Source organism: Labrus bergylta, chromosome 5, assembly GCF_963930695.1.
Source record: "Labrus bergylta chromosome 5, fLabBer1.1, whole genome shotgun sequence".
Lineage (NCBI taxonomy): Eukaryota > Metazoa > Chordata > Actinopteri > Labriformes > Labridae > Labrus > Labrus bergylta.
Window position 1 is genome coordinate 12,429,229 of NC_089199.1, and position 12,261 is coordinate 12,441,489.

A 12,261-nucleotide genomic window follows, 5' to 3' on the forward strand; every position below is an offset into this window, starting at 1 on the left:
CTCCTCAGGTCGTTCCAAAGTCGAGGAACCCTGATTGCAAAGGAGATTTGAGCCTCGACTAAATAGATTATTTTACATTTAAAGTTTTCATTACATAGGCCTAACTCTTTTCAAGAAAATCAAAAAGTCATGGCATGTTTTTCTTCCTCTTTTTTTGATAGACTAAATTGGCAGTGGAGTTTTCTTCATAAGGCTATATGGCAGCCATTTCCCTCGACAACATGCTAAGATTTTGAGGCTCATATGTTATGAAGTCTTACAGCACATTTCTGTGTTTCCTCATGATATAAAGGGCATCTGACAAATTACTATCATCCCATTCCCACCACCTCTACATTGATAACCAAATGAATCAAAACATGTTTGACTATAAACCATTTTTTACAACTATTGTTGGAAATGAATAACTTTTGAGCTAACATTTCATTTTCGGTGGTAAGGAGGAAAGGGAAGGAAGAAGAGAAAAAAGTACAAGGCAATATAAGCTTGGTTTTGCTAGCCAGAAATGCTAACAGCATTTTTGGTTACTCTTCTGTTAAATATTTACTTATTTACTTAAAGTTACTTATAATTTTACATATTCAATGTCATCTCAGCTGATAATTAATTGATAGGTGTTGAAATAATAGCAGTTTGTCAGATTCCTTTCTGTTTTATGATTCTCAAAATAGCCTAAGGAAATAGCATTAGCCATGCAACCTTTAAGCATGCCTGCAACATCGTAACAGCATTCCCACCCTAAGTTAAATAGGCTACTGGGAAAAAAATGACATTAACGTGGAGAATTATCAGAGGCATGTCCAGACTTTTTTGACTGGGGTGGCCCACCTGAGGCACTGACTTAAACAGGGGTGGCATGAAGTTTGTGCACACCCGCAAATTTATTTAATATATTTACCCTTTCTTTCCTCATTAATGATCTGTACTTGGATAAGACTACAGCAGTCTTTTGTATCACAACCAGAATAGTTGATTTTAGAATAGTCCTGCCTCTGAAACGGTAAATAGTCAATCAGTTTGGGATTTTGGGGTGGCCAATCAGATTTCAAGGGGGGCCCATGCCAGCCCTTGTCATCCCTCTGGACACACAACTGAGAATCATGTGTAGCCTATGCAGAAATTATCTTATAATAAGTAGCATTCCATATCTGATGCTCCATATGCTGCTTAATCCATCTGCTGTGACACTTTGCCTGACACGAAATTAGATTAAGATATATATTGTATTACAGTAGTAGCCTACAAGCACATGCGAACAGGGCACTGTTTTGGTGCCTCTCTCTTTATGAAATTAACTACTCTTACTACTATTGCTACTATACTAAATTATTAATAGAATGTATCATTAAATATGATAAATTGAGGACAATATAATATAAATAGTTTAGTCTAAGTCCTTATACATTTCTTGTCAATTTCGTTTTAGAGATGAAAAGGCATTTTGTATAAGCCTACTAAAATATTAGTTAGATGAGATAGACTATACTCTGAAATTGTTACAATTTGCACTAAAAAGGGTCTGAAAAACAAGTGAGTGCAGGTGACTCATCAATATTCAGGATTTCAACAGTTATCATTAAATCGTTATTCATCACTTTACATTAAATGTAAATAAATGAAAGTAACAAAAAAATCAAAAGTCAAAAAATCAAACTTAAATATATATCTAAATCCTATGATACAACCCTATATATTTTAAAGTATTTTACAACAGCTTTCTGTGTTTTCTTTAGTCCCTCTTCTGTTATTCCTAATAAACCCTCAATGCTCAATTTCCTCCCTGCCTCACTTATCTTTTGATTTGGCCTTATCCTCTCTTCCCTATATTTTGTGCAATGCAACATTATGTGTTCAACATTTTCTCTGACTTAACATTCCACACATTCATCTGTTTTACCTAACAAAAACAATGTGTTATTTAACCCTGTATTGTCAAACCTCAGTCTAGTTCCCCTTGTAGGCTACCTGAACATGAATAATTCAAACAACACCTGACGAGCCTCTCTATCTATGCGTCGTAGGTCTACGTACATGGATCATTAGTGTCAGGCAGTTCTTGCCACAGCTCAGACTTATCGAACAAGTTTTCCTATAGTTTGGCACTTAAAGAGTCTCAGTTGGACAATAATTCTCCCACCGTTTGATTTTCACAACTTTCAGCCAATTATCAAATGTTTTACGTCACATGCACGTCTCAAGCGCGTCCTGGAGTGTGTGTTGAAGAGTATAGAGCATCGTTACCGGGAGGGAGGTGAGCTGACCTGTGTGCTTAACTGACGGACTTCGCAAAAGTCGTTTCTTCTTTTACCTTATTTACCAACTTAGATTGACGATGTCGTCGCATGCTGATGAACACAAGGTAAATTACTACATTTACGTTATGCAATAAGTATCCAATCATTTTTGTTGAATTTCTCTTGTTATTTGCAGATCCGTGAAGCATTATGCAAAAATAAAGTCTAGCAATCAAGCTTAATAACTCTGTGGCTGTTTGGCTGTATTGTATATTTTTGCTGATTTTAAATAGAATGGAAAAATGTTTATCTACCTGTCTATCTACGTTAACAGGGCAGTTCTCTGACATTGGTGTTAATGGTTGCGTCTGCAGCCTTTGGAGGAACTCTTCAATATGGCTATAACCTAGCAATAATGAATGCCCCCACAACTGTAAGTTTCCATTGCCGGAGTGTGTATGCACTTGTGTGTTCATGCATGCGGAATCAGATTTCCAAGTGTTTGCAATAAGGGTTAATTAATCAAGCAAGCGCTGTTGCCAAGTACCTGCTCATTGGTGGATTAATGTTGGGTCTCTCTGTAAATAATAGCTTATTTCGCTTGCTAAAAGCTTATTTTGTGATGAGGCACCATATGAATGTAAAAATGATTGACTTATCAGCAGTAGATAGGCTACATAATCTAGAGCAAATACACCTTGGGGTTTCAAACAATCTCATTTTGGTAAATTAACACTGATGCTGATGTTCATTGTGTGTGTGTGTGTGTGTGTGTGTGTGTGTGTGTGTGTGTGTGTGTGTGTGTGGTTGATACTCTTACACACTGTCTAAAGCAGCTTAATCTTATTTCAAGTTTTTGACGGCTGTGGATCAGTGGTGGAGTCAGTTGGGAGTCAGGGGTTTGATCCCCAGCTCCTCCTGCAGCCACACTTCACCCCAACTTGCTCTAACTGCTTCATCAGCGGTGTGTGAATGTGTATGAATGGATTAGTTAATACTCATGGACACTTTACATAGTAGCCTCTGCCAGCAGTGTGTGAATGGGTAGGTGTGACCTGCAGTGTGAAAAGTGCTTTTGAGTAGTCAGAAGACTAGAAAAGTGCTGTACAAGCTCATACCAATTAACATAAATTGACATTTTGATTCATTAGAATAATGGTGAAACAACGTAACTCTGCCATATTCAGAGTGTGTCCTCTCTCTCTGTTAAGTGAGTAGATCATTTAATTTAACTGATGAAAATGTAAACAAACCGTCTGACTGAGAAATGGACTCAGAGGTAATAAGTGTCAGCTTTTGTGTATGCTTTGATTACGTGTGTGTGCGTGTGTTCGGTTAACTTGGTGATGTTTTAACATTCTTGTCTTTCTTTACAGTTTATTCAAACCTTTATCAACGAGACCTTACTGGAACGCTGGGACATCCAGCTGGAGGACTACCAGGTGACTCTGGTCTGGACATTTATTGTCTCCATTTTCTCGTTGGGGGGCTTAGCGGGGGCTCTTATCGCAGGACCTATGACTATACGCTTTGGGAGGTAATCAATGCAGATCATTATCCACTGATATTTTCATTGCGATATGCAGTGATACAACTGTTCATTTGCAAATCTTGGAATGATTAAGGAAACATTCAGTCACATTTCTATTTAATGTGTGCGTACATATGACCCTGGATTTAGTTTTAACCCCCCATAAAGACAGATGCATCACATAGCTTTCATACTGCATTATGTTCCCGTTAACCGCCATATTTGTTCCCTTTGTAAACAAAATACACTACAAGACTTAAACAAACATTGGATTGCCCATTTCAATACCATACAACTAACGGACCCTGACTTTTTTTTATTGAAGGGCATTCTTTGCTACTGAGTATGATTTCTTTGAATGGTCAGATACAATAATTCCACTTTAAAAAGCTAAATGAATACCCTAAAGAGTTTGACACAAACTTACTTCAAAAGCCAAAAACTAGAAGTTATAAAACACATCAAAAATACTTGAAACACAGGTAAGCAAAGGTCTGGCATTAGACATGGGAACCAACATACAAACAACCATGAACTGACCCAGAGCGGACGAAACGCAGAAACTAAATAGACATAGGGTAATCAGACACAGTTAAGACTAACAAGACACAGGTGAGGACAATCAGGGCAATCACACTGGGAAACACACAGAGGCAGGAATAAAATACAAGAAACACTGAGGACAACTACAAACTAAATCATGAAACACTGAAGACACACAGAACTCAAGAAAGTAACAAAAACACACTAGAACATAAAGAAACACCAGGGTACGAAGTTACAAAATAACACACGAAACACTAAAGACTAAACTATGAAACATTAGGTCAAAAACACACAAGGGAAACAAGCAACACTTGGATAAACAGGAGAAATCAAAACATGGAAACCCAAACGCCGAAACACAAAACCAAACAAGACCAAATCATGACACAAGGGACGTTAACAGAGGGCACAGAATCAAAATGTATCTTAAGGCTACAACCAATCAGAGCAAACAAACATGTGGCCTAGTACAATGCTGTTAGGCTAGGTAGCTTAGCTAGAGTCCTGATATCTGATATATAAACAGTGTCTTGTTGCTAATGGACATATACATTTGCTATGATCTGATTTAGGATTTAGTTTCCAGCAGTTAACTTTTTTTTTTTTTACATCAACTGTCTTCAAGTTGGTTTAATACAGACAAATCGTCAGTTCAGAGCCTTCCACATCAGCGACTTCCCTGTTGTATACAATAATGCACAAATGGCTCTCCTATGTCATTTATTGCATTCAACTAGACCCATATTAGATGAACAGTTTGGCAGATTGGCACGTGCTGAATCAGGTTGAATGAAAACCTTTGGTAACAGCAGGGGGATCAGACATATCTGCCAGAGCAAATAAAACATGAGTGTGCAAATCGCTCTGGTTCTCCAGCCGGATGGTTTGTTTAAGGTCCACCCAAGGTAAACTACAGTTCTAATGTTACATCACAGTAAATGCACATGTTCACATTGCAACAGTGTTGCCCATTTATATGTTTTTATTACATTTTCAGACAACAACAGACCTCTATGGAAAAGAGAAAGTAGAATCAATGCATGATTAGGATTTTAAAATAATAGATCTACCCTCATGGGTTTCCTGAAATATGGTCATACGTCAGTCTAAGACTTGATTACGTACAACTTAAACTCTAAATTACAACCAAAGGTTGCTCCAAGTATATTTATTGTATCCTCTTTTCTTTTCACCAGGAAAAAATGCCTGTTACTGAACAACATATTTCTCATGGCCGGTTCACTCTTAGCTTTGACGAGCAGATCTGCTAAGTCTTTTGAGATGATCCTCATCTCACGTGTCCTGGTTGGAATAAATGCCGGTATGTCATTAGTGTCAATAAATTATTAACGTTTAACCTCTTATGCTGTCATATAATCCTCTGAAAAACTGGGTGTTCAATAAGTATGTAAGAGACTGAAATGAGAGCTGAGGTCATTCAAGACATTTCAGTGATAATGATGAAGTGATGGTAAACCAACTTTTTGTTGTTGTTGTTGTTGTTGTTGTTGTTGCAGGTATCAGCATGAACGTGCAGCCAATGTATTTTGGAGAAAGTGCACCAAAGCACTTAAGAGGAGCTATCTCTTTGTCATCAGCTGTTTTTACAGCGTTTGGTGTTGTGTTGGGACAGGTGGTGGGACTCAGGTATAACACATTTACCTTAAAAAAAAGTATGTGCCATGTTGGAAAGCTTTTCCCAATAACACAATGATTTAAAAATGTTTATGGATAGAGAGATTTTGGGCAGTGAACCATATTGGCAGTATCTTCTTGCCAGTAATGCCATTCCCGGCATTGTGCAACTTATGACCCTGCCGTGGTTCCCAGAGAGCCCCAGATATCTGCTCATCGACAGGGGGGACAAGGAGGCTTGTATTAATGGTGGGTATTGTAATATGTCAAACTGTGCTTGAAGGTGGTTTATGTACTCAGGAACACTAAACAGTGCACTTCCTCAGTTTAAACTAAATGGACCACACACAGACTGATAAAAACAGTGGAATAAGGTTAAACTCCACTTGCTGTTCTGCCTTGTCTCTCCTTAAATTTCCAAGACAGAAAATTGCATTCAACAGTCGTTGTAATTCCTTCAAACTTTAAACAAGATAACACATCATCAATATAATCAAAAACAATACCAATTTGGATGCTTTAAGAAAAAGAACCGGGAATATAACTGCCTCATGCTGGGGCGCCGGTTGGCCTTGCGGTTTGCTCACTCACCCCACGAACAGAGGCCATAGTGATTTTCTACTTGATTCACTGTTCTGCCTCTTACACAAAGGCATATATAGCCACGACATATATCTATAAAAAAAAAAAAAACCTGCATTACGCTGTACCACATTTGGCATCCATCACCCAAGCTGCCCTGCAGTGAGCCTGGAGCTTCACAGACACTCAAAATACTGTTAACTCTGCACATGCCATTATAATGTACACTTATTTGTATATAACATAAACACATCCTCACATCAGAGATATACAGAAGAGAAAATGATCTAGTATTTATGGTGTGTGTTCTGTGGGCAGCTTTGAGGCGTCTGCGAGGCTGTGAGGTCCAGAGCGGGGAGCTTGAAGAGATCCTGCAGGAACAGGCTGAAACCAAAGGCATGAAGCCATGCGGACCATGGGAACTTTTCACAGATCGTTCTGTGCGCTGGCAGCTAATCTCAGTCATGATCATCAGCAGTGCCATGCAGCTCTGTGGAAATGATTCAGTAAGAAGAGCCGACTCTCTCTTCCAAAACAATGGCATCAATGTCATTATCAGCAAGATTTTTACAAAGTGTTATGTGTCTCTGAGATGTGGTTGGTGTCTCTTTAGTAAAATGTGTATCTGCGTCAGTGATACCGAGTATCTGATATTCTTTTGGCCAGAGTTTCCCTGTGCGCTGTCAGGGTTGATTAGAAATTTGAGATGATCCGTCAGAATGTCCTGTTGCGTCCAGGTTTTCTTTATGTCCCTGCAGGTCATATTAATAATGTACACTGGGGATGAAACACCCTACCTTACACTGTACCACAGTTTACATGAGCTTCTTGTTTTGAATGTGAATATAGGGCTAAGATTATTCATTAGTCAGTTTCATCGTGTATAAACATCAACAACACATCTAAACCTTATAGACCTGCCACAAATGTCCTGCTCATTAGAAAAATGCTGACTTAACAGTAGTGTGTTTCGAGGATTTCGACAGCATGCCTGGCAGCTCTCGGAGGGTCACAGGGTATTAACATAGTTGCTCTTTGTACAAAAATCAGGCATAATCGGCTTACCAGCTGAAGCACTTGTAATGCGGTACTTTTATGTATTCTTGTGTTCTATCTCTTTCAGATTTACTTCTATGCATACTATGTTTTCAAAGAGGCTGGAATATCTGATGATCAAATCCAATATATCACCATTGGCACTGGGACGTGCGAGTTCACAGCCTGTATAATGTGTGTGAGTGTCCAGTATTGAAACATGTTATGTAACCAGCTAGTGTTTTGCATTCCTCTAAAAGAGATTTACAACTAATTCCAGCTCTGCATTGTACATAGAACAGGTTTAACATTTCATTTAACAAATTAAATCACTTCAGCTTATTATCTGTTACACTTCCCACGGTACTTACACTTACACACATTTATTGGTTGGTTACTACCAAACGAATGAGAAAGGATTGGATCAGATCAGACACTTATTTCTAAGAGAAAAGAAGCAGTTCCTGTATATCTTTGATTCGGCATCATGTTTGTCACTCAAACTGATGTGTTCATTTTAATGTTTTCAGAACCTGCTAATCGAGCGCAAAGGTCGGAGGTTCATGCTGATGGGAGGGTTCATCCTCATGACCGTCTGGGCTGTAGTCTTCACCATCGCTTTGTGTTTTGAGGTTCAGTATTTTAAATCACTTATAAAACCTACACACCACAATATTTCAACCCAATAGTATTTGTAAGGAGCTAGTTTTACCTATATATATATATATATATATATATATATATATATACACACACACACACACACACACACACACACACACACACACACACACACACACACACACACACACACACACACACACACACACGAGTATCTGATATTCTTTTGGCCAGAGTTTCCCTGTGCGCTGTCAGGGTTGATTAGAAATTTGAGATGATCCGTCAGAATGTCCTGTTGCGTCCAGGTTTTCTTTATGTCCCTGCAGGTCATATTAATAATGTACACTGGGGATGAAACACCCTACCTTACACTGTACCACAGTTTACATGAGCTTCTTGTTTTGAATGTGAATATAGGGCGCTGTCAGGGTAAAAAAAAACATTTTTTACGCACCATGGTAAAAAAAACATTTTTTTTATTTCTATAAAAAAATATTTTTATAAAAATTCATTCAAATACAACCACAGAGAATATCCAAAGTAGAAACACATAGCAACAAATAGGAGGTGTGGTTGGTAACAGTACATCCAGTGATGTTCCCCGTTTACTGAATTATTTTAGTGTGTCAGTTAATCCACTAGGGGGCATCATGAGTCAACATGTGTCTACCACCTCACCCATCCCTAAAATCAATTGTCACAGTACTATGTGCACTCTTACACACCTACACATTTATAGATGCATACTCATACATTAAAAAAAAAAAACAATTTATTTAATTCCAGCTTTGACCAGTTCTGATTATTTGGAGTAGACTTTGCTGTCCTCTAACGCTATTTCTTGTATGCTTTGAATTGTCCAGCACTTCTATTGTTTTCTTATTTTTAAACAAAAGAAACAAAAAGAACATGTTTTGTTGTAAGGGGTTTATAATCATTACCTGAATGGTATTTTTGTTTTTTGTTTTTTCACTCACCTCCTCAACATGAAAACAGCACTACATATCCTGGATGCCGTACTTGAGTATGGCCTGCATCTTCACCTACATCCTCAGCTTTGGCATGGGACCTGGTCAGTTTAACTTTTATCTAAAAGTGTTTTTAGAGGGGGGGGGGGTCTTATTATAGTATACTTTATCAAAATGGAAGAATGAAACAAATCTTCTCTCAATCATGCCATCAACATGAACTAGTTAAAAACTGAATTCTGTTCTTCACATTTTGGTAAACATCATATCATATCATCACATCTTTGAAACAGTTTGAATAATTTTAAGCTGAAGCTTTACTATTAAAATGTAAGAAAACTTAAAATGATAAATATATCTCCATAAAATTACAACAATTAGGGCCATTTAATCCAACTGATGCTTACAGTAAACACAGTCTCTCCTTACACATCTCAGTCAAATAGTCATTTATTGTTTAAAAAAAGGCTAGCTGCAGAATATAAGTAATAGCAATGTTTAGGCTTTAGCACTGAGTGGACAATAAGGTTTTAAAGAGTGTCTTACTACATAGACCTGCTGAAAGCGAACTGATATGGGAGAGGATTCAACCTCATGCATGTGCAGTAGGGTATATTTGACAATCTTTCATTTGTATAGGCGTGGTAATGAAGCTAATTCTGCTCAATGTGTTTTATATTCACTTTCAGCTGGTGTGACTGGCGTCCTGCCAACAGAGATCTTCAATCAAACGGCTCGGCCAGCCGCCTACATGATCGCTGGCTCCATGATGTGGCTCAACCTTTTTATAATTGGAATGATCTTCCCTTTTCTAGTGGTCAGTCTGTAGCTTAAACCATCCAGCTGTCAGTGTCTGTGTTTATATCTGTCCATTCAGCCATGTTTAACAATGATGGCACGACTAAAATAGTTTTTTAGTCCTGCAGGTTTAAACAGGCAAAACAACACTTAAAAATGCTCTGAAAAGGATGCTCATGGTTTTATCTAGGTTCTCTGCCAAATCATAGAGTTTTAGGTTTTTGCTTTATTGACAATAATATAAATACTTCAATACATTTACAAGTACAGTTAACATACAGCCTTAGTTGGATAAGATTTAGGGGTTTATATCAAGTGTGACAGTATTCTTTCTTCTTCTTCCACAGAGTGAGTTGAGTGAGTACTGTTTCGTGCCTTTCGCAGCAGTCTGCCTGTTGTCTGCGCTGTATGTCGGCCTGTTTCTGCCTGAGACCAAGGGCAAGTCTCTGTCCGCCATAACCAGTGAATTCCACAAGATGAACTTCAAAGGCCAGGACAAAAAGCACGAATCGCAAACTCAAGCTCAGTATCAGCTGGGGGAAGTGTGTCATTCCACGGCCTTGTAGGCTATGCTTAACCGATTGTAACTGATTGAGAAATTACAGGATGGTCAACATGAGCAGTGGTAGTCATCACTTATTTATAAAAGTGTTTGTAGGTGAAGAATGGGGAACTCTTTAAAGTTTTTTCTTGTTTTATTTGCACCGTTGTACAGTTTTACCCATGTTACAGGCAAAGTTAGTGTCTGATTATCCTCTAATTTGGGAGTCCAAAGGTCAGGTTACTCTACACATTATATCTAGATATAGAAGACTTTGTTGTGTGGTAGATGGTGAATCTTGTAAAAGAGAATGTAGTTTAAGTCATGGATCTTCATTTTGAGCAGTCATGCTTTGTGTAAGGACTTTTAATTTGTTTTTTTACAAGAGTGGAAAGTGTGCAATAATTGTTTTGCTTCATGTGAAGAATTTTTCATTGAGCTTATTCATGGAAAAAGGTGCCTTTCACTTAAAGTAATATAAAAAAGTCACATCAAATTTGTCTCCCAAGTGTCCAAAGAATTGAGACATTTTAAAAATGACATTTACCACATGTTCGATTGGCGAACACAGATGTTGCTTTTTATCAACACACACACATTCACACAAACATATTCTCACTACAATAGTTCTTTAAACGTCTTTTCTTTGTCAAAGGATTTCACCTGACAAGCAGCCAAGTATAAGACATCTGTATCCTCTGGTTTCAAAGTTGTTTTTATTTAAGGATACACTCTATGCTACATACTGTATATGTTCACGTTTTATTTATATGAATAGAATGTATTCCAAATATGTAGGCTAATTGTCAGGAGAACAGGAGAAACAGCTAGGAATAGCGAAAAAAAAGCTTTATTTGCTGTGTTAATATTGTCTAAGTAGCTAGCTAGCTAGCTGTCACAGACATGGCTCTGCTAGCTTATAGTTCAAGCAAGCTAGCTTCCATTTTTAAGAAAAACAATAATTGATCTGTTTTATAAAATGGATTTCTTTTAACACAGAATGTATTTTGTGATTCTGGTTGCATTTTGACAGTGCTCCCGGATAAACCATTTTAACATTATAGGCTATTGGTAAAACATTAGGGGGGCCACTGGACAAGCCCCATTTCTTTCTGAAGTTGTGTATTACCTCCTAACCAGTATGTCCTGCTTGTACTGTGTCTCTTGTTATTGTTCTATTAGGTTTTTAAAAATAAAATACAACTTAAAAAACATGAATCTATCAACCTTCACATTTTTCAAAAGGGTGAATGGAGTCTAAACTAGATTTTGACACATTACGGCATTTGAACATATATTATACTCAACCAGTAAGTATTTGTTTTTTGTGTTTTATAAACTTAACAGTTTTTATGACAAATTCTATGTCTTTCCACTTACCATTGTGATTCTTTAAGTGTCATTGCACGGGATGCCCTGCCCACTTGTATTAAGTGAACTTTTTTCCCTTTTCAAATGCCTTCTCAGAAATGTGTAAGCATTGGTTTTGTGTTTTCATTCCTTGAAAAGAGAGGTTTATTACTGTCCCCATATGCCAAGTGTCCCATTTTACCAATACTCAACCTACATGTTGAATAACTTTGAGAAAGGATGTTTTAAGCCATTACTGTTAGACTGAAGCAAAACAGCACCTACACCTGCATCCCGTGCATCCACCTGCAGTTCAAAATGTGGGCCATACAATAATAATAATAATAATACATTTTATTTACATGTGCATTTCAAAACTCAAAGACACTGTAGATTTGTTAAAAAAGTCAGAAGGATCAG

At 37.6% G+C, this 12,261-nt stretch overlaps 1 protein-coding gene across 1 annotated transcript; it reads left to right on the plus strand.

Moving 5' to 3' along the window:
• Positions 1 to 2,060: 2,060 nt before the first annotated feature.
• On the plus strand, positions 2,061 to 11,689 carry slc2a11a (solute carrier family 2 member 11a). The gene is made up of 12 exons (XM_020651888.2): positions 2,061 to 2,359; positions 2,569 to 2,667; positions 3,611 to 3,771; positions 5,508 to 5,632; positions 5,829 to 5,958; positions 6,047 to 6,195; positions 6,847 to 7,034; positions 7,652 to 7,762; positions 8,094 to 8,195; positions 9,181 to 9,256; positions 9,842 to 9,969; positions 10,298 to 11,689. The coding sequence occupies exons 1-12, from the start codon at positions 2,333 to 2,335 to the stop codon at positions 10,514 to 10,516; spliced, it is 1,515 nt and encodes a 504-aa protein (XP_020507544.1). The 5' UTR covers positions 2,061 to 2,332; the 3' UTR covers positions 10,517 to 11,689.
• The last annotated feature ends 572 nt before the right edge of the window (positions 11,690 to 12,261 follow it).